Source organism: Carassius gibelio, chromosome B2 (genome assembly GCF_023724105.1).
Source record: "Carassius gibelio isolate Cgi1373 ecotype wild population from Czech Republic chromosome B2, carGib1.2-hapl.c, whole genome shotgun sequence".
Taxonomy (NCBI): domain Eukaryota; kingdom Metazoa; phylum Chordata; class Actinopteri; order Cypriniformes; family Cyprinidae; genus Carassius; species Carassius gibelio.
The window spans coordinates 4,133,571-4,157,369 of NC_068397.1; the positions used below are offsets into that span (position 1 = coordinate 4,133,571).

At 41.3% G+C, this 23,799-nt stretch overlaps 1 protein-coding gene across 1 annotated transcript in view; it reads right to left on the minus strand.

The window, feature by feature from the left end:
• Positions 1 to 1,705: 1,705 nt before the first annotated feature.
• Positions 1,706 to 23,799, minus strand: part of LOC127950425 (probable G-protein coupled receptor 158) — a 48,737-nt gene continuing 26,643 nt past the window's right edge. The window contains exons 7-11 of the mRNA XM_052547468.1: positions 23,454 to 23,692; positions 18,843 to 18,981; positions 5,411 to 5,516; positions 5,152 to 5,298; positions 1,706 to 4,224 (exon numbers count right to left, since the gene is read on the minus strand). Coding sequence (XP_052403428.1) covers positions 2,509 to 4,224; positions 5,152 to 5,298; positions 5,411 to 5,516; positions 18,843 to 18,981; positions 23,454 to 23,692 — 2,347 coding nt within the window. The 3' untranslated portion in view covers positions 1,706 to 2,508. The remainder of the gene's footprint in view (positions 4,225 to 5,151; positions 5,299 to 5,410; positions 5,517 to 18,842; positions 18,982 to 23,453; positions 23,693 to 23,799) is intronic.

Consider the following 23,799-nt stretch of genomic DNA (forward strand, 5'->3'; position numbering starts at 1 on the left):
TGTTAACTGATGGACTGGAGTGGTGAGGGTTGCTTATAAATTGTTATGATGTTTTTATTAGCTCTTTGGACTCAAATTCTGACGGCACCCATTCACTGCAGAGGATCCATTGGTGAAGCAAGTGATGCAATGCTTAATATCTCCAAATCTGTTTTTCTTTGGTAGTCATAAAGCAAACCCAAGAGTGCATTGGGGACTACTTAAAAACTTCACCGTATATAAGTGTATGATGAGGATCATGAGGCCAGTAAAATCAGAACACAATTTTTATTGCAGGAAGTATTGTATGTACATGCTATCACAAAGAAGCATACAATATCTATTTACAGTAGAAATGTTTCCATTTGGATTGCTAAAGAGCATAACAACTGCATAATACTGAAGTTAGCGATGTAACTTTGCATTGAGATATTGAATAGACACAACACTCCTGCTGATTTAAAAGACAGACCTACTCACTGTCATGCAAGAGCCAATTTGATAATTGTATATGCAACAATCATCAATAGGGTGACATCACTAATTATGCTTAAAGACAGTAGTTGATATTGATACAAATCACAACAGAACAGAAGGGGATTTTATAAAATGGAAAAAAAACGAAAAAACAAAAACAATACTGTGCAGCAACAATGCAACAGATAAGTGCGCCCATGCAGTGATCAAACAAATGATTTGAATTGCAATACTCTTTCAATATTCAATATGGATTAAAAATGTAGCTTGGTTTACTCGCATTCATGCAGTTTACTGATACAAATGTTTTACAGAGAATGACGAAACAACTGATTTACATTGCAACCTGCTGGTGTACAGTTTACCATTCATTGGGTCTCTTTGATGAAGTAAATGAATGCTTAAAACATCGTAGACCCATGAATACGAAAATATATTTGGTAAACTGAAGGTTTTTGAGGGATATATTTTTAAAAGACAGATGTTAATTATTCATCACTTACACTTCAAGTGGGCATGAAGTGAATATTGTTGTTCAAAAAAGTTTTAAATAAATGTTTTTTTATATATATTTTTGCACAAATCTTTACAATGAATTAAAAAAAATGTAGACAATAATAGGGTAAGATGAGCCTCCTATTACCTGCTCTTATAAGAAACATTTATAGCATAGGGCCAGTGAAATAGGATTTCTTACAAGCTCAACATTCCTGTAAGTAATTTTCCCCACCATTAAAAACAAAAAAGGTCTAAATGCAATGTTTTAGTTGTATTATGTAGCCAAATCACTGATATACAGTTACATCTATCAAGTCACCAACATGTATAATATACAGCAGAGACTGGAGATAGTTGTCACATGGAAACATTACAACAGCTATATTTTAAATGTTACACAAATGTTTGTTTTCTGTACTTTAACTTTTTCGAGGGCAATAACAGTGGACATTTTTCTTTTCTTTTTTTTTATAAGTAAACTTAACTAAATCTTATATATATATATATATATATATATATATATATATATATATATATATATATATATATATATATATATATATATATATATATATATATATATATATATATAAACATTGACCTTCAAAATTACTAATAATATGCCTGCCCAGAGAATTACTGGAGTTAGGGTTAGGATTGTGTGGTTTATTCCATCAAATAACCAAATATTGCAGCCTAAAAATGAACTGCATAAAGACTGGGCAGTTTCCTAGATACAGGATGTGTCTCATCTTACCCCACTCTCTCTAACTGTGCCATGTGAAGGTCTTCAAACACCCAAAACAAAGTGCCTTATTTACTGATTTGAAAAACTAGAGTATTAATTTTCAAAAAGGTTTGTGAGAAAAAAATAATGAAGTAATTCTTAAAGAGATTGTTGGTATTATTTAGGTGTTGAACATTGCATTGCCTAAACACTTCCTGATCACTGAAACAGAAGTGCCACTGGGACATCCACTGTGTTATGTTTTTTTAAATGAAATATAATGAAAGAAATGTCACATAAAAATATATAAATAAATAAATAACTTACTATAAAGCGTGAAACTGAAAAATGAGAGGGGTTTGAATACTTTTGCAAGGCACTATATTTTTATTTCAGTTGGAAGCCATTTCCATTTTATTTCAACTGGAAGCCGGTTTTTGTGAATGAAACTTTTACATTTTACATTAATAAGAATTGAAAACTTATGAAAAAGTGTTTTACTTGGTATATATGGAAACTTACTGAAAACTTTTTAAAAAGTTTTAATAATTGTTTTAAATATATGCAAATTCCACACCACAGCAATATCACTTTTAGAATGATGTTATTTTTAGCTGATGAATGATAAAGAAAAAAACATTGACAGCCAAAAAGAATTCACCCAACTTCAAGGAGCATTTAAGGTGGCAGATGATATAACTGCAGCGCACATTCTTGTCTGTTGTTGGTGTGGAAACCATCATTACAGTTAGCTTTCTTGGTGTGAACAGGCTTTAATTTTTATCTTAGAAACACTACTGGAGTGCTCTAATTTTGTGATTGCTGTGTCATGCACTTTTCCCTGACAACTTCTCATCAAAGTCCCATGGACAAACTGCAGCCATGTTGAGGTAAGTGGAGGGTGTTCGAGTTGTGTGGTTCTCAGTCGTTGGAGGCTGTTTATCATTTGAGGTAACACTCGGCAATACCTCTGTTTCCCAGGGGCAAACGTCAGCATGCTTACTGATGCCGGAGTCTCTAGTAGAGCTCCTCCTCCTTCCAGATGCCACTGTGGCAACTTGGTCTCCCTCTGATGACTGGCTTGTGCGATGCTTCTCGGAGGGTTTGCTTGAGGAGCTTCTCCGCTCCTTACTCTTGGATGTTCGTTTGTCATCTTCTTTATCCTTAGCTTTGTCTTTGGACAAGCAGGATCCTTTTCTTTTTGAACAAGAATCTCTTCTCTTTGAATTTGAATGATGTGTGGGGATGCAAGTGTTTTCCTGTTTGGGGGACAGAGTGGGATCGTAATCCCATGGGCATATATCCACCATGAGAGCTGGAGGCTGCAAAAGGCTTCCAGTGGACTTGGAGATATCTGAGAGGATGATCTTGGGCTTTCCATCCGTGGGAGTGACACTTTTCTTGCGGCTTGTTCTCACGGGGGACAGTCCTACAGGCTCCATTTGTTGCACCGGTAGATTTTCGAAGTTCCATGGACTTGCGTCTTTGTGGGCACTGAGGTTGAGAGGTGATTTGGGTTTCCTCCCTTCATCCCTGTCCCCAGTCTTATCTCTGGAGCGGCGCCGGTTTGATGGAGATTGGCCTAACCCTTTTTGTTTGTGTTGAGACTTGTGTCCACTTTTTGCACTATTCCCATGGATCATATTGGTTTCGGTGGGGGCAATGGAAACGTGCTTCTGGGACTTTCCCTCTGTTGGAGTGGGTAACTCCTCCACTTCCCAAGGGCACACCTCAGAGAGGTCGTAGAGGTCCTTGCTCTTTCCTGGTTCTGAACAAATGGAGGGCTGACTGCCACTCACTTGCTGCTTCATGATGCCTATCTTACTAGGTGTTTTGGTGTACTCAACTGACTGGCTGATGATCATTTTTGGTAAACACTCAGGGGATTCACTGACTTCCGAAAGCGCAGCACTGTCCTTTGCTTTGAGACCCTTTTTACTGGCATCTTCCACACTGTGGGTCTTCCCCGCAATCCCCAGTGTCCTTTCTCTGGCGCTAGCAATGACAGACAGTGACTTCTGTAACACTGAAGTCCTAAGATGTACAGGCTTTTTTTCTGCTGCTAGGTTATGTGCACTGGCAGACTTGCACACTAAGGGCACTAACTCGGTAGATTCAGTTAACTCTACCTTTGGCACCTCAGGGTTCTTCTTGTTGGACCTCCGGCCCATCAAGGTGTCAAGCAGAGAAGTCTCAGTAGTACCATTAGTTTCCCCACCTTGGTCATGCGTATGGTCATAGCTATGAGATCTCTTCAATGAGAACATCTTGCTTTTTAACGATTCTTCCCTTGACTTCCCAGAGTGAGACGGTTCAAATGGGTTTCTTCTCAGGGTGCCTCTGTTACTTCCATGGTCAGTTGCATCTCGATCTTCCCGGCTGTATTGTCGAGTCACTGTCTCAGGTATTTCTGTGATGCGGCGCATTAGTGTCCGTCCAAGTCCTCTCTTGGAACTGCGTTTTTTCTGTAAGTGAGGGTTATTGGCCAGCATCTTCTTTCTTTTATAGATCTCCAATTGGGCGTAGAGTTTCTTGAGCTCCTCCTGATGAAGGCAAAGAACACATAAAACTGACACACAAAACATAGTTAAGGTTTTCATTCTTGTAGTAGAACAAATCTCACACATACAGTATCTAGTCTAAACTGACCAAATGTGAATTAAGTGAAAAAGAACCCAATTTTCTTGCAATAACACTTACATCAAGTGTTTTGTAAGTAGATTATGAAGGGTAAAGTGAATATAGTCAAGAAGAAAGACAGGATTGGAAAGGTCCAAAAGCTGGGATTTGAACTCCAGTTGCCAGAAGCACAACTGCACTAAGTGTCAGGGTACTGGCCAAGAGGCTATTGTATTTTTTTTTTTTTACATTAAAGTGAACAGATCATATTTTGCTTGTGATCTGGTCTCCATCAGAAATTTAGATGTCTGAGAAACAACACACAATGGAAAGTTATTGATTACTGGATACATATATAAAAGAGAGATGGCAGTCATAAAGAACAAGTATTTTAAAGAAAGCAGTTCAATATTAATAATGCCATTACCATTGGAACACAATAATATACTCGTGCTGTCACCTCAGTAAGACTGGAATCAAAATAAACACTGCCTCTGTCATGCTCATCATCATTACCTTATTTACAGGTAACCAGTGATGGCTAAAATTATTTGTAATATTCAGAGCTATGATAGGAATTTCCTGCTAAGAAGTATAGTTTTCTAAAGTTCAAGGTAAGTTGTGTCTTCAACTGCTATTACTGTAAATCACTAAAATGAAAAAGTCTGAAACACTATAAGAGTACTTAAAAAACCCCAGAGATATCACAAACAACACTGTTTACTGAAATTTAAACACAAATCCAATCAACACTAGACACTTTTAAACAATAGGTTTCAAACACTGCAAATGTTTGTAAGATTTTAAGGATATTGTTTGAGTATCTAAAAGAGCCAGTGAAGATGTCTTACCCTAATGTCCTCAGGATCCAGACTGTGCTCACTCCAGGCAGATGTTATGCTGCTGTTCAGGCAGGAGCCTGAGTGACCCATATCCAGCTCATCTTCATAAGCTTCTGTGGCTATATCTTCCCGTGTATGAGTTCCAGTGAACAAGAACTGCAGTGAAGGATGAAACAATCTATGAACCTTTCTCAAAAACACAACTGTGTTAATATCCATAAACTGTTTGCAGACATTCTATAGATTTAGTGAGAAGGATGATAATCACCTTTGGAATGAGAAGCAATCCTAAAGTAACTGTCACTGTCAGGTGTGTGTGGATGAAAAATAACATTAGCATCCAGTCTGGATGCAGCCCACTGCCGATAGAGAACCTGTAGATCAGACCAAAACTTGTTAAAGGTGCCAAAAATTAATTTGAGCCATTTTGCTAACTTTCATCACCACATGCAGGCTGATCCTCTGACTTTTTTTGAGAGAGCATCACAAATGGCAGATCAAAGCTACATAAAAGGGGGAACCTTTTAGGATCAGGAGCAAATTTTACAACAAGAGAGAGCTTCAAAATCTGAAAAAGAGCTTTAAATAGCATAATGAGGGCAAATGTAATTGTAAGCGTGGTGTGCCATCTAAGTGCTTGCTCTGTTTATTTGAACAGTGTTTAACAACAGGGTTAGGTATCCTGATGGTTTTGGAAGCAACGGAGGTCACGGTTCTTTTGTTTTGCAAAGAGAAATGAAATTCTGGCTCATTAGTCACATCGCCTTATAAGAGCTGCTTTGGCAAAGCATCAAAACAGGGCATCACCACTTTTCAGACAAACAGAGCTTATCTGCCAGAACCAGCAGGGGTTGCAGACATCGCCGAAGAAACGGAGTGTGGAGAAACAGATTCTGCTAATCTGCTAGGCATTGTGATACCTTCATCATAAATAACACCAATGCATTTTTACTCCACAAGTTTTCTGGGGCAGAGGTTCTGACTCAGGACCCAGATTATAACTGTTTATCATTAAAAAATAGTGCAGTTGCCTCAAAAAAATAAACTTAAATGTATTGACATTAATTGCATAGACCCAAAAAAATATGCAACATTTTTAACAGGCAGACTACTGACATTTTTGTAATGTGGCGGGAGGAGCAAACGACAAGACAGTGGGGGTGTCGTTAGGCCTCATAGAGGCTTTTAATAATAGAAAATAACAAAACACAGGGAAATAAAGTGTCCAAAAGGGAAGATTATCTAAAATAAATAAGGAATCTGGTGTCATTGTGCTGCGGTGTTCATGTAGCTGGGGCAGTGATCAGGAAGGGTCCAAGTAAGGGGCGAAGTCCGGAGGCCGCATGAGCTCCCCTCTTCGGTCCAGGGTGTGAGGGGCGACGGCTTCTTACAGAAGCAGCTGAATCCTTCTCTCTGACCGCGGCACTTGAAGGGACTAGACGATCTGGCATCCCGGCCCAACGGCCGTGTAACAAATGCGGTTCTAAGTTTAGTCTTATACTGTCTTCAAGTGCACCTCAGAGTACATGCCACATAACAACTACATCAGAATTATGACAATTATTATTTTAACACATATCTATGCATATCAAAACTAAACGTGTTACATAAAGCAAACCCTGAAAATGTATTAACTCGAAGAATTATAATAATTCACTACAAATTGCTTTCTGCTCACTGATAGATTACAGACACACTGTATGATATTACTTTCCATGATTTTTTAAATCAACTCCCCCCTTTCCAGTGTCACAGCTGATGTGTCATCTTATTCATAATCATTACTTTGCTCAGACATTCATGTGCTCGGATTTCATAATTATGATATTTCCAACTTCGGTTGAAGGGCACAATAAGGAAAATACAAAATCACACTGGTAATAACTAATTTATGGTGTTGTCCATGTTCACTAAACCGATACCGTTACATTCATTCTGACATGACATGACACAGGCATGTGACCTATTTTTGGGTCATGACCTACAAGTTGAGAACCAAAGCTCAAGAGAGCTCATGGCTATTTGTAACAAATTCTGAAATGCAGTATTTCCGAAATTTCCATTTGCTAGATCTACGACTTGTATTTATTATTTATAGGAGAAATAAATGAAAAGAATTCTGTGGTCAAAGAGAGTAAAATGAAGGAGCACCAGAGAAGTCTGAAAGATGGCAGACTGAGGGTGAGACAGGAACAGGGTGAATGGGTTTATTTTAGGGTTCAGTAGTTTTATGCATGAGCTGTCTGCAGCAGGAATATTTCATGAACCTTATCTCAAGTGGCTGATCAGTGCTGTCTTTATGATGCATGTCATTTAGCTGAGGCCACTGCGCTTCACCTTTTTTACAAGTCTAGTGCAAAGTTCTGCTGATGTGATTTACTTTCTAATTGGGGCTCAGACAACTTTCAGTCATTATAGGGGGCTTGGTTACACGATTTATGTTAAAAGGGTAATCGGATGCGACAAACACTTTTACAAGTTGTTATTAATATTGAAAAAGAAGGGATTAAAGACTTTACAAGCAAGCTGAGGGAACAGCTGTGGAAGCTTTGCAGGGCTGAACACCTTAGACAGCAGAGGAGGATGAAAGAAAAGAGGCGAGCACAGTTCCTAAAAGACCTGTATGGTTTCAAAAAGACTCTTCTCAGCCAAACTGTTTGTTATAATAACTAGCCCAAAAGAGGAAGTAGAGGAGTTCCTTAAAGAAGCTCATGAAGACCCCATCAGGGGCCAAGGTCTTGGAGCCAGTCAGAATATTCATAGACCAGAAAAACCAGCAGTCATGCTGAACGAGAAGGAGCCAACTTGGCAGGAATTCCAAGACATCATCAAAAGAGCCAAAGCTTCAGGTGCCCCAGGCCCAGGTGGTGTATCATATAAGGTATACAAGAAAAGCCCATCATTTCTGTGACGGTTGTGGAAGCTTTTGAGGGTGATCTGGGCCAAAGGGTCAATTCCAGCAAGCTGGAAACTTGCAGAGTTTTTTTTTTATCCCATAAGAAGAGGGTTCCCCCACAATGGTTCAGTTTACCCTTATGAAACAAAAATATATTGCAGTATATTGGAAAATATAATGTAATATATTAGGCATATATTCTTATATATATTTATTTTTTCCAATATATTACAATATATTTAAAGCGGCCATCATTTGTATATTTTGCAATATATTATATAATATATGTTTCATCAATATATTATTAAATGTATTCAAATATATAAAATATTAGAAAATAAAAAGGGAAAATAATATATTACAATATATCACAATATATTTTAAGAAATATATTGGTAAATATATTTTCCTTTCATGAGGGTAGGTCAGTCTCCCTCCTGAGCGTGGAATGCAAAGTTTTCCTTTCAGTGCTTGCATAAAGGTTGACCACCTATTTGATGCAGAACAATTACACCAATACTTCCATTCAGAAAGGCAGTATGCCAGGCTTTTCAGGCTGTCTGGAACACACATCAATGACCAGCCAGTTGATCAGAGAGACCAAACAGAAGACAGGCAGTTTAACAGTGATCTGGTTGAATCTAGTGAATTCTTATAGATCTATTCCACATGACCTCATTTAGCTTGGACTTGACCATTACCATATTCCAGCTGTTATTCAAGAACTGATCATCAGCTGTCTAGGGGGGATTAAACTGAGGTTTACATCAGCCCAGTGGACAATCAACTGGAAGAAACTCCAGAAGGGAATCCAAACGGGATTGTCCCTTCTCCCCTAACCTCTTTATCATGGGTATGAACCTTCTAATAACAGCAGTAGAAGGCATAACCCGTGGCCCAGTTCTGTAGTCCGGAGTTATTCAGCCAGTGCTGTGGAGTTTTATTAATGATCTAAAAATAACAACTGTGACACATGTTTAAGAAAGATGGGTACTGGAAATCCTGGACAATGTAGACATTTTGGCAAGGTTGTTGTGATTAGAGGGGAGGGGCCGAGAGCCGTGGGAACAGAAAGAGGCCGGTGGAGTTAATGAGAATGCGCAAAATCTGTGCCACTCACCTGTCTCGTGTCCCACGGAGAAAACTCCGGAAGGATAGGACTAGGCCTGGATTTTATATTGTGTCGCACTATTTTGTGTTTATTTTATTATTAAAGTTTTATTGAATGGTTCAAAAATAAAAATAAAATAAAAAATAAATAAAATCCAGGCCTAGACCGCTCTTGTCCAAATGGCTAATGAACATGTAATTTCACAAACCTTGCAAACTTCTAGTCGAATCCAGCTGTGAGATTGTGTGAAGTGTGCATTCTTATCCAGCATGATTGTGTGTTCTCTATGTGAGGGTCAGCCTGTTATTGAATGCTTAAACTTGTGATTTCAAGAGAGAGAATCAGGAGACGAACGGTAAGTGAGTGGTTTGGGCGGAAATGATCAACACCTTTCTCTTGAACACCAGGAGAGCCAGAAGCAGTCGAGAGAGAGATGGACTGCTGACTTAAACCGGAAGGAGTGAACCGTAAGCGTTTGCCGATAGCGCGTGCTAGTGTCAGAATAAGAGTCACCATTGGTGTTTGTGAAGATTACTTTTCATTTTATTAAAAACTTGTCAGCAGTCCATCCGACCCCTTGTCCTCTTCCTTTCCTCCTACGAACTTACTTCACTGGTGCTGAAACCTGGGAAAGGAAGAAGGAGTGCCGTCGCCATGCAGAGCCCGTCCTCCACGCCATTTGCGGACGTCATCTCATCCCTCGTGGCTCTGCACCAAGAGCAACATCAGTCCCTGCTGGACTTGAGATCTGATCATCCTACAAGCCCAGCAGGAGGATTGCGAGAGGTTCCAGCGCTGGATCAACTGGGAGGTTCACGCCCGTGGTTCCCATTCACCTACCCCTCCACAAAATGGGACCGCAGGACGACCCAGAAGTGTTCCCATAACTTCTTGAGAAGTCAGCCGAAGCGTGCCGCTGGCCCCGAGACCAATGGCCAGTATGGCTGATCCCCCTGCTCTCGGGCGAGTCCCAGGTGGCCTCACAACAGCTACCGGTGGAGAATCTCCTGGTCTTCGATGCCCTGAAGAGGGCCATCATTCAGTGGGTCGGCTGGACCCCAGAGCAGCATCACCAGTGGTTCCGTTCACTGGACCTGGGGGAGTGGGTCCAGTGCCACCGTCCTACGTCACTGGACTTGGCCATCCATCTAGCGGAGGACACACATGGTGACGTGCCCAGGGGTCTCTCTCTCCCCCTATCTCCCCCCTCCTTCTCTCTCTTGACCTGTCCATCTCCCTAGGTCCCGTGCACCCGGCCCTCCTCGTGTCCAGCCGAGGGGTTCAACCAAGGGCATCACGTGAGTCCAAGGGCCCCGCCAATTCTCCAATCCACTCCCTGCCATTGGGGTGGCGGGGAGGTCTGGGCTGGCCTGTTGGAGTGATGGAGGTGGGGTCCCGATGATCCGGGTCCCGGATGTCCCACAGGCCACCTCCGGTCAGGCAGGAGAGTACCAAATACCTGTGAGTATCAAGGGGGCTACATATCCGGCCTTGGTGGATTCAGGATGTAACCAAACCTCAATCTATCAAAGCCTGATTCAAGCCGTGTGGTTAAGGTGTGGTGCGTACATGGGGATGTGGTGGAGTATCTGCTGGTCCTGCTTATTATTCATTTCCGGGGTCAAAAGCATAGTGTGGAGGTGGAGGTTAGTCCCCACCTCCGGCATCCGATAATTTTGGGAACGAATCAGTTTTATTGGGGTTGTTATGTGCGGATGCCTCTTGGGGAAATAAGGCATGGAAGGGGGCCGCGCGGATGCAGGTGGGAGAAACTGAGCCAGGACCACTGGGTTCTGCTTCAGGGGAACCGAGCGAAATCGAGAGACTTATTCTCTCGGAGCGTGATGACTTTCCTCTGGAGCAGTCTCAGGACGAGACATTAAAACATGCTTTTCAACAGGTCCGCTCCATTGATGGCCAGCCTCTCCAACCTGCTCATCCGCTCACCTATCTGTATTTTGCCATTTTAAAGGTGCCATATGCAGAAATTGAGGTAAAAATATCCATAACATGACCTACACGCATCAAAAGAATGAGAAGAAATAAGGGCGATGATGTCATTAAAAAAATGTCAAGTTATAGTGCTGCAGAGATATCAACCTTAATTAGCATTAGCATTACTAGCCCCGGCCCGGCAGGTGTTGTAATACCAGTTTCGGCCGTGGGAGGCGGTATGCGGGCGACATTACCACCAGCCAACCTACAATACACGAATAACTTGCAGGGCGTACCTGGACCTTATGTCAATCGTGTGGAAAGTACAGCCCACTACTTTCAATTCAGAGAAGAGAGCGGAAGGATAGCTGCAGCCCTTGGCAAGAGACCAACACCCGCTACAGGGAAACAACCGCGCTCGGAATCACAAATCAGATCCGATAAGAATACCAGAGTAAACATCGGCACTGCTTTTAATCGCTGGAGACAACTGATGGACCTGAAAGAAATGAGGTTCGACTCTGAACTTGCAAGTTAGATGCTGTTAGTATTTCGCTAGAAGTTTGTTTTATATGTTTGTGTATTTGTTTTCGGGAAGTTATAACATAGAAATGTATCGAAGGCTGTTCGATAAACGTGCTAATGTTAGCGATGGCTAACCGTAGCTGCGTTTGATAATTAGCTAGCTATAACTTAACGTTACCCATTTTATTATATAGGGCTGTGCATGTCTTTACTCATGTACATCTCATCAGTAAAGACGCTCCTGTAATTAGGAGTATATCTCCAGTACGTGTGTTAAGATCAGGATTGCCAGGTTTTCACAACAAATCCTGCCCAGTTGCTTCTCAAAACTAGCCCAATCTCGCTTCCAGAAGATTCCCCGATAAAACATTGCTTCCTGGGGATTAAAATATAGTTTTTTTTAGCAGGGTTGCCTTGGTATAATTCGCATTTTAGGGGCTAAATATCACGTTATTTGTATTGGGGTCGCTGTGACCAGCGGACATGAAAAACAACCGCCACAGACTTGGCAACACTGGTTGGCATTTACTACACAGAGCCGTAATTCACTGACAATCTACACAACATCGATGTTAAAATCGCAGGCGATTCTTTGTCGATTTTGAAAGCGATTTTGTGTTAGTTGTCGGTAGACTAAGGCTCTGTGCAGTTACTGCCGCTCCACCTGAACCAGTGTTGCCAAGTCTGCGGTTGTTTTTCATGTCCGCGGTTTGAAGCAATCCCAATACCAATAATGTGATATTTAGCCCCTAAAATGCTAATTTTACCAGGGAAACCCTTCCCAAAAATTTCGATTTTAATCCGGGCAGCAATTTTTATCGGGGAAACTCCCGGAAACGCGATTGGGCTAGTTTTGGACTAGTTTTAAGAAGCAACTGGGCAGGATTTGTTGTGAAAACCTGGCAACCCTGATCTGAACGCACAGGCTGGAGATATACTTCTAATTACAGGAGCGTCTTTACTGATGAGAGGTGCATGAAAATCGCATTCGATTTTTTGCACAGCCCTATTATCATAACTAACCTGCTCTGTCTAGTCTGTTGGTCTCCGTGTCCTCTTTGCTTCGTGGTTTTTCTGTGCATGAAAAAATTGATGTGTGGCGTGAAAGCGTGTGAAAAGAGTCAATTCCGTGTGTCTCACGGTGAATGCTTGAGAGTTGGCACATAAGTTCCCAAGCAGAATAAAGCGTTTGTATTAATCTATGATGTGTCCCTGTTTGCCTACAGGGACATAAAAAAAAAAATTAAAAGTGATACGTGGACCAAGGTGTATGAGATTGTTCATTTTAAGTAAAGGATCCTAATATTCCGTCCACAACAATATTTAATGAGGTTATAACTCCTTGTGGTTAGTCTGCACGAGATCAACAAGCTTGTTTGCTTTGCGGCTGCTTTAAATACAAAATAAGCATTCGATCTACGTTAGAGCGTCTGAGCGCTCACAAATCTTTCTGCAGCGTCGTGAGCAGCGCCGGCGTTGTGAACGCACAGTCAGGCTTCGGCTATGGCTGTAGTGGCCCATTGATTCATCACAACTTCTCTATACAGCTGGGCTCGTCAACCATAACTCCTTCGAGGACAGCCAGAAACCTAGGTGTTGTGATGGATCATCAATTAAGCTTCACTGACCACATTGCTACAACGACCCGGTCCTGCAGGTTTGCCTTATACAACATTAGGAAGATTAGACCCTTCCTGTCAGAGCAAGCAACCCAACTTCTTGTCCAAGCTCTTGTTCTCTCCAGACTGGACTATTGTAATGCTCTCCTGGCGGGCCTTCCTACATGTACTGTCAAGCCTCTGCAAATGATCCAGAATGCAGCAGCGAGGGTTGTCTTCAATGAGCCAAAAAAAGCTCATGTTACTCCTCTCCTCATCAGGTTACACTGGCTACCAGTAGCCGCTCGCATCAAATTCAAGGTACTGATGCTTGCCTACAAGACGACCACTGGCACGGCACCAACTTACCTAAACTCACTGGTTAAATCCTATGTGCCCTCCAGAAGTTTGCGCTCTGCAAGTGAACAACGCCTTGTGGTGCCATCCCAAAGAAATTCAAAATCACTCTCACGGACCTTTTCCTGGACTGTGCCCAGCTGGTGGAATGACCTCCCAATCCCAATTCGTACAGCTGAGTCTTTACTAATTTTCAAGAAACGTCTGAAGACTCATCTTTTTCGCCTGCACTTAACCTACTAACACCAGTACTTTTCATTTTCTTGTCTTTGTTCATTTAATAAAAAAAAAAAAAAAAAAAAAAAAAAAAAAAATCCTGGCTATGCGTTCTATACTAGACTAACTGAGACTGATCATGGCACTTGTATACTGTTGTTGTTCTCCTGTTGACCTGACTGCTTCTATTGTTCTCATTTGTAAGTCGCTTTGGATAAAAGCGTCTGCTAAATGATTAAATGTAAATGTAAATGTAAATGTAAATGTAATGTAAATGTAGTGTTGTTGTGAAAGTAGGGGCGGAGCATAGAGACTATGCCGTTTCTCGTTTGTTACTCTAGAGTAGACCAATTCACTTTATTGAGGCATACTGCCCCCATCTGTTATGGAATGTGGAGTATGACTTGATTTTTTTTGCCAAACATTACAGATGGCACCTTTAAGAGATCGGTTGTATCGAGTGACCCAAGATGCTAGGACAAAAGTAAATACAACCCAGTTGTTGATTCCGAAGAGTCGCAGGGAAATGCTTTTCCATGCTGCTCACTCTAATCCTATGTCAGGCCATTTGAGACAGGCAGCAACACTCAATCGCCCCATGACCCGTTTCTTTTGGCCGGGCATTCACGACAACGTGTGCAGGTGGTGTGCGTCTTGTCCAGAATGTCAGTTGGTGAATCCACCGGCCGCCCAAAAAGCACCTTTGCGCCCCCTTCCCTTAATGCAGGTCCCCTTCGAGAGAATTAGTATGGACCTCATCAGGCCATTAGAGCGATCTGCAGGGGGACATCGCTTTGCATTAGTCATAGTTGACTATGCAACACAATATCCTGAAGCAGTGGACCTCCGCAACATTTCTGCTGAGAGTGTTGCGGACACCCTGTTTCGTCTAATCTCCCGGGTGGGGATTCCGAAAGAGATCCTCACCGATCAAGGCACGGCGTTTATGTCACATATGCTATGCGAACTGTACGAATTATTGGGCATTAAATCGATTTGAACTAGCGTATATCAACCACAGACCCATAGCCTGGTCAAACGATTTAATTGCACGCTTAAATCCATGATCCGGAAGTTTGTTCAAGAAGATGCCAAGAATTGGGATAAGTGGCTAGAGCCCTTGTTATTCGCTGTGCGAGAGGTCCCACAAGCCTCCACGGGTTTTCCCCCTTTGAGCTTCTCTATGGACGCCAGCCTCTAGGGGTGCTGGGTGTACTGAGAGAAACTTGGGAGGAGTGGCAAAAACTAAATTCAGTATGTGCTGGACTTGAGAACAAAACTCCACACTCTGGGGCAGCTATCAATGGAGAATTTGTTACAAGCCGAGGACCGCCAGAGCCAGCTGTGTAACAGAAATGAGTCGAACCAGACAAATTAAAGAGTCTATCAAAGCGATGTTTGAAACACGGAGCCGCATTCCTCAGGAAGTCATAAATCAGTTCTAGTGCCACAAGAACCAAGCAAGATGACCAACTAACTTGTTCACACAACAGCTTTCAACATTAACACCACTAGAACAATTATTGACAATTTCAATTCGAAGAAGAGAAATTTGGTGTCAAATGTATTGTTCGTAATGGAAATGCAACGCTGGACATCACATGCAAACCCATGAGATCGAGTTAAAAACTTCCATTGACTTCCCCCACCTAGCAGAACCAGACTGAAATTCCTAAGGGGGGGGGGGGGGGCTTTGAACCTCTTCACAGAACATCCCTATGTCAGAGAATGACAAAGAAACTGGTTTTTGTACATATATATGGACCAGAATGAACTCAAAAGACTTATAAATGAATCAGTCCATCGCTTCACTCCATATTAATTTATGTGTAACCCACACATTTGACTATCATGTTATAATCACTTATTGTGTATGTTTTTTTTAATAACTATGGCATAGCTTAACGATTCATAGTTATGTTATGTGTGTGATCGAATCTGCTTGCTTGATATTGTCCTGACAATCATTTATTTGTCAAATATATCATAACCTGGTAATAGGAATCATGTCCAAAATCAGACCCTGCAAGGCAGGAAAATTCGGACCACATGCTTGGTAAGATAAACATATGATTTATGATACCCCCGAGCCAAGATAATATCTGATTGGTCAAGACAACATTTGAGGTGTTGCCAACAGGCCAGTTTAAATACTTAGGACACCATAAAATCTTTGCTTTTAGTTCTATCCTGTGCTTTAGCTTTTAGTCATGCTGTTTGTCATCACTCTTTGAGCGGGGTTGCAGCGTGCTTCAGCCTGCATGCCTGCTGCTACTTAGCCACGATGAGAAGGATCACCACCTTGTCTCGTCAAACTTTATTTCTTTTCTTTTCCGTTTGAGAGTTTCGTGTTCTGAGTTAAGTTTTGTAACGTCGACCTCGTCTGCGCGTTTCAACTCCAACCAGCCACACAACTCCATCTTCAACCAACGCCCAACAACCACAGGCTTCCCAAGAGGTCACTTCAGCGACTGAACTTCCAGCCAATCAACGACCTCGGGATAGTCCTTTCACCGGGACTTCTTTTTCACAGGAGACGCAAGTAACTTTACCTCCAGACTGTGACCTTTACTGGTGTATCTAATATAATTTTAACCTCACTGAGGAACTCAATGCGAGGGCTAATTACGTGATTGATGGTTGTTCATGTCTATGCAATTTAACGTATTGCTGTAAACTTGGGATTCCATATTTCCATTCTCTTAAACTGATCTTTCCCTAACTTTCGATCTTCCTGCAACTTGTGTGAATGTGTGTGTGCGTGCGTTTATGTGTTAGATTAGTTTCTATGTCTTAGATTTATCTAATAAAGCCTTATTCATATTGAAAAGAGAAATATCTTGTGTTTTGTGCTTACAAGTTAATGTCTTAAACTGCCGATCTTGTTACTGTGAATCGCAGGGCGTCTCAGTGATCAGCCGTGAAACAGTGATTCTGTTCAAATTCCCTTTAAATTATTAAATTATTCCCTTTGAGCTAAATTGACCTGTTTCCATTACAGCTGTTTAACAGGGGAACTAGATTGCGCAAATTTGCACCGGGAGAGAAAGTACTCACTGATCTAATGAAATTACAGGCAGAATTTGCCGACGTCTTCTCGCCCCTACCGAGCCGTACAAACCTGATTCAGCACCATATCGAGACAGAGCCGGGCATGGTAATTTGCAGCAGGCCGTATCCCTTACCTGAGCACAAGAAAAAGGTAGTTCAGGCTGAATTAGGTGCAATGCTTGACATGGGGGTAATAGAAGAATCCAATAGTAACTGGGTGAGCCCGATAGCTTTAGTTTCGAAAATGGACGGCTCAGTCCGGTTCTGTGTGGATTACCGCAAGGTGAATGCTGTGTCAAAATTCGACGCATATCCAATGCCGTGGGTTGACGAGTTGCTTGATCAGCTAGGCTCGGCTCGTTTTTATTCGACATTGGACTTAACAAAGGGTTATTAGCAGATCCCCTTGTCTCCATAATCCAAAGAAAAGACAGCTTTCACGACGCCGTTTGGATCACACCAATTTGTTACCCTTCCATTTGGGTTGTTCGGGGCACCGGCCACCTTTCAGCGCCTCATGGATAAGATTCTGCGGCCCCATGCTGCATATGTGGCTGCCTATCTGGATGATATCATTATATTTAGTAATGATTGGCAGTGGCGTATGCAACATGTGAGGGCTGTCCTGAGATCGCTGAAGGGGGCTGGACTCACGGCCAACCCAAAGAAGTGTGCAGGCCTTTGTTCCATTCTCCTGATTTTTCTCTCCCTTTTCTGTTGCAGATGAACACGTCGGACAGGGGGCTGGGTGCAGTACTGTCGCAGGAGATAGAGGGGGAGGAACGGCCAGTGCTGTACATTAGCCGGAAGCTCTCGAAGAAGCTCTGTTCGGACCACGCTCAGCTGCAGTGGCTCCACCGCATGAAGGATACCAATGCGCGGATCACTCGCTGGTATCTGGCTCTACAGCCTTTTAAGTTCAAGGTGATCCACAGGCCGGGTGTTCAGATGGCTGTGGCCGACTTCCTCTCCAGAAATGGGGATGGCTCCCTGGCCTGAGTCAGGCGGTGGGGGTATGTGGCGGGGGGGGGGGGGGGGGGGGGGTTTAGCAAAGTCTGCAGCAGGAGAGAGAATCAGGAGACGAACCGTTTGTGAAGATTACTTTTTATTTTATTAAAAACTTGTCAGCAGTCCATCCGACCCCTTGTCCTCTTCCTTTCCTCCTATGAACTTACTACAATCATCTAAAGTATGTTTATTTTACACATTTATTTTTTAATACATTGTCAAATTATTTCAAATCTCTTAAATATTAATTACAATTATCTATCTATCTATCTATCTATCTATCTATCTATCTATCTATCTATCTATCTATCTATCTATATTTTATCGGCTTTGTATCGGCTATCGGCCCCCCTGCATCGGCTATTTGATTTGACCCAGTTTGTAATGAAAATGGTTTATAATCAGTAACGCAATGGTGCTGGGTTTGTAATGCAGACATGAAAGTGAGCACGAATGTCTCACAACAGTTTTGCATGCCGATATACTTTACTCATCTGTGTTTGCAGTGCTCATGAAAGGAATATAAGTGGAAAATACAAGAAAGCTAATAGAAGCATAGATGAGAGAGAAATTTGAAGCTGACTGCAATAAGGAGTGTGTACACGACACAATTTTCAACTAAAAACAGAAGACATTTTATGCAATTTGGCCATTCATTTACATGACAATGGCATTTCTAAAAACTGAAAATTTTTGAAAAACAACATTGTTATCATCTCTGTGTAAACTACAAATAGCAATAAAAAGTGAAAACAGTGACATTGTGTACATGCATATCATGTGTTTAGATATCTGCACAGGCAAATAGTATTTCTTTACAAAATGGCATCACCATCTACTGGCCTGTCATGAATAATACAGTGTTTTGATCTGTTTTTGCAGATCCCAGTGAACAGGCACCGTTTTGACAGTGTTGTTGTCTGTACACAAAACATTTCAATAATGCAAAGGAAAAACTTTTTAGTATGTTTTTAGTACATTGTTGTCAATGCACATTGCTCACCAAATGATGTGAAATATTGCAGAGATGAGGAGTTCATTATATATGGCGATGGCCAAGTAGCGAGGCTCGTGGAAAGCAGAGGGAACGGTCCTCACGGCATAGCACAAATAGACACCCCACAGCAGGAACAGGAACTCCGCTGGAACAGGAACACAAGGAGACACAGCACAGTGCCGTCACTAATTATTTAGTGTGTCAAGTCTGGGAATGCAAGCTAAAAGGATGTGATTTCACACAGTCTGAAAGGCTGTTCTGCCTCATCCTCTTCTTCGCCACATCACTCAATGTAACACCAATTAGACAGTGCATGTACATCTTGAAGGCGACATTTGAAACAATGTTATAAATCTGAATTGAATTTGCCTAATCTCTAAATTCCATGATCAGACCATACATATAATGATGATGATAATAATAATAATAATAATAATAATAAACTTTATTTTCTATAGCACAAAAAGTTGATTTATTTCACTAATTCCGTTCAAAAAGTGAAACTTGTGTATTATATTCATTCATTACATACAGACTGTTATATTTCAAATGTTTATTTCTTTTAATTTTGATGATATAACTGACAAGTAATGAAATTAAAATCCCAAATTCAGTATCTCAGAAAATTAGAATATTGTAAAAAGGTTCAATATTGAAGACACCTTGTGCCACACTCTAATCAGCTAATTAACTCAAAACGCCTGCATATGCCTTTAAATGGTCTCTCAGTCTAGTTCTGTAGGCTACACAATCATGAGGAAGACTGCTGACTTGACAGTGTCCAAAAGACGACCATTGACATCTTGCACAAGGAGGGCAAGATGCAAATGAAGCTGGCTGTTCACAGAGCTCTGTGTCCAAGCACATTAATAGAGAGGCAAAGGGAAGGAAAAAATGTGGTAGAAAAAAGTGTACAAGCAATAGGGATAACCGCACCCTGGAGAGGATTGTGAAACAAAACCCATTCAAAAATGTGGGGGAGATTCACAAAGAGTGGACTGCAGCTGGAGTCAGTGCTTCAAGAACCACTATGCACAGACGTATGCAAGACATGGGTTTCAGCTGTCGCATTCCTTGTGTCAAGCCACTCTTGAACAACAGACAGCATCAGAATCGTCTAAAGACAAAAAGGACTGAACTGTTGCTGAGTGGTCCAAAGTTATGTTCTCTGATTAAAGTAAATTTTGCATTTCCTTTGGAAATCAGGGTCCCAGAGTCTGGGGAAAGAGAGGAGAGGCACACAATCAACGTTGCTTGAGGTCCAGTGTAAAGTTTCCACAGTCAGTGATGGTTTGGGGTGCAATGTCAGCTGCTGTTGTTGATCCACTGTGTTTTCTGAGGTCCAAGGTCAATGCAGCCGTGTACCAGGAAGTTTTAGAGCACTTCCTGCTCCTGAACAACTTTATGGAGATGCAGATTTCATTTTCCAACAGGACTTGGCACCTGAACACAGTGCCAAAGCTTCCATTACCTGGTTTAAGGACCATGGTATCCTTGTTCTTAATTGGCCAGCAAACTCGCCTGACCTTAACGTATTGTGAAGAGGAAGATGCGATATGTCAGACCCAACAATGCAGAAGAGCTGAAGGCCACTATCAGAGCAACCTGGGCTCTCATAACACCTGAGCAGTGCCACAGACTGATCGACTCCATGCCACGCCACATTGCTGCAGTAATTCAGGCAAAAGGAGCCCCAACTAATTATTGAGTGCTTTACATGCTCATACTGTTCATGTTCATAGTTTTCAGTTGTGCAAGATTTCTAAAAATCTTTTCTTTGTATTGGTCTTAAGTAATATAAAAAAATTCTGAGATACTGAATTTGGGATTTACCTTAGTTGTCAGATATATTCATCAAAACTAAAAGAAATAAACATTTAAAATATACTAGTCTGTGTGTAATGAACATATAAAATATATAACATATATGACTAGGAATTGAGAACTGTTTCTCATTTAAAATCAGTTTTTTTTTTTTATTACACCAAATTATTTTGGCATTCTTTAACCACATGGACTGAAGACCATAGAAATACTATGACATGTTTACTGCATAGCTACTCAGTGTACCGTTCCACAGCAAAATAATTAATTTTAGCTGATTTGTGGATTTTGCCATTTGATGTGAGTATAATGAGAGAGAATGACTATAAATAGACAACACAACCCAATGGTTGCATGCCAACATGAAATGGTTCATCTTAATAAATCAAGCAAAAAGATTCACAAAGAGGCTGCATCTGAATTATCACACTTCCCTATACTATATAGGAGGTGAAAAAACTGTATGTGAAAGAGTAGTACATCCAGATTCACAGTATTCATATAACAGCAGGCAATAGGTTTCCAGATGATTGACTACCTCCAGGGAGTTTCTGAAGTGTGCATCTGATGGACACTTTACTATCCCATGAGGCCATGGGAGAAGATCTTTAATTGGCAGTGAAGGAAAGCAAATGACACTGGTAGGACAGTTGACAAATAGTACATTTGAATTAAATGATGTTTTGTTTTTTGTTTTGTTTTTATGCCATTATAAAGTAAGTACTTATTCCAAAAAGTGCCTACTCAGAGAGTATGTCTGCATCTGAATCACATGTACCTATTTTAATAAGTAATTATTTGTGACCACAAACAGATGGAATCATCAAGATGGAATGAGAGGTAGTTTAGTGTCATCAGCATAGCAGTGGTATGAAAAGCCATGGTTCTGAATGAACAGAACCTAATAATGCCATGTAGACAGAGAAGAGAAGTGGTCCAAGAACTGAGCCCTGAGGCACGCCAGTAGTTAGATGTTGTGACTTGGACACTTCACCTCTCCAAGATACTTTGAAGGACCTATCTGATAGGTAAGATTTAAACCACTGATGTGTGGTTCCTGAGATTCCCTTTGCCAGTAGGATTGATAGGAGGATCTTGTGGTTAACTGTGTCAAAAGCAGTGAACAGATCAAGCAGGATAAGTACTGAAGATTTGGATTCCGCTCTTGCCAGTATTAGGGCTTCAACAACTGAGAGCAAGGCAGTCTCAGTTGAATGTCCACTTCCGAAGCCAGATTGGTTGCTGTCAAGGAGGTTGTTCTTTGTGAGAAATGCAGAGACTTGGTTGAACACAGCTCGTTCAAATGTTTTTGCAATGAAAGGAAGAAGGGAAATTGGTCTGTAGTTCTCTAAGAGATGGGTTGAGGGAGGGTTTCTTAAGTTGTGGAGTTATACGAACCTGTCTAAATGATGAGGGAAAAACACCAGTGTAGAGGGATGTGTTAATGATGTGAGTGGCTCATATCACCAGCAAACATACACTCAATTACATCCTTCTCTTCACTCTCTAAGGCAGAAGTGTCAAAACTCATCCTTTCTAATCACCCTACTACTTGCTCGCTTGATCCTATTCCATCTCAACAGTTTAGGGGAAGGAAGTGAAGATAAAACCATTGCAGAATAGCCGGGAGGGTGAAAGTGTGCGTAGGTTACATCGAAATATGACATGTGGAGGGGTAAGTGATGTGTCAGGGACCATGTTGAGCTTAAGAGTGAGGAGGAAGTGATCCGAGGTGTGCAGTGGAGTAACCAGTATATGATCAGTGGAGCAGTGTCGTATGTAAATAAGGTCCAGTTGGTTGGCTGATTTGTGAGTAGCAATAGTTGACATTTGGCTGAGATCAAAAGAAGCAAGCAGAGTGTGGAAATCAGTGTAAATTTTACATTTACAGTGTTTGGAATAATATATATTTAAGTATCACTGAGATACTGTTACAGATTGATCTATTTGTTTTCATTTTAGTTTTAGTAAATTTGTGTTTTGTTAAATACATCTATATTTTTTGTTTTATTAATTTGTGTACAATAGTTTAAACTTGACTTGGCAACTAGTAAAATGACAATTAAAGGTTTTTTTTTTTCAAGTAACAAGTTCTTTATTATATATTTTTTATGATAATAGTTTTAGTTAACTATACTGACCCTATATGCTAAAGGAAAAGTGCACCCAAAATTGAAGGAAAATGGGATAAATAAGAAATGAGACTCTTCAAAAAGGACCAAAAAGTACAATAAGTATAGCTTATATCTTTTTCCTTCCACCATTGAAATATTACAAGTGAGAATGCCTCTGTTTGTGTGCATGAATGGATATGAGTTTCCGGCTGTCTCCATGCAGTTCACGCTGTCTTCACGCTGTAAGCAGAAGTTACTGGAGCTGTCAGAGAGAGCCGTCTCTGCATCACTGGCCACGTCTCACACTCTCATGCTTTTAAAGGCTGTCTGGCCACACTCAGATGATCCGATTATACATCCCACATCTCTTCTGTCAAAGTTGCATCCATAACCCTGAGACTTTGGCATTCTTGCCTCATTTTCCTTTTGTTTGAAGCTGCTGGTAGCACAAACGAAGGCAGCAGGTGTGAGAGACATTGACCCCTGCAATCTACTTCTTCATGATATACTTATTCTAAAAGTATATAAAGCATATTTGATGTCATATAATATTTATTGGTGGCTTTTAAACCTGCATTTCCTCTAATAAAATGTTTAATTGTGGTTTGAGTGTGTCGCTGTCTGTATTTTGCTCTCCAGTGCTGGTTAGGGTAGTATAACATTGAGCATAAGAACTGACCAGCAGCCATCATGTAGTCCCAGCTGTCCAACAGGCACATGCTGAACTGCAGGCCCTCTGGGGTGAAACCGATGTCGATGAGGGCATCATGGGTATCAGGGCTCTGGCATATGGCTGAGGTCCAGGCCACGAGGAACCACACGACCACCAGCAAAATTACAGCAAGCAGACGCAGAACCCTCCAGCTGGTCATGTACGGGATCCGCTGGGCAGAGCGGGACAGGAACACCTTTAAAACCCTTGGTATGAAAAACAAGGACAAGACACAAATATAAAAGTGCTAACCTAAAGCAACACTTTTTTTCTCAGGCAGACTTCAGCAGAAATATGATTGTTTACTGTGAAG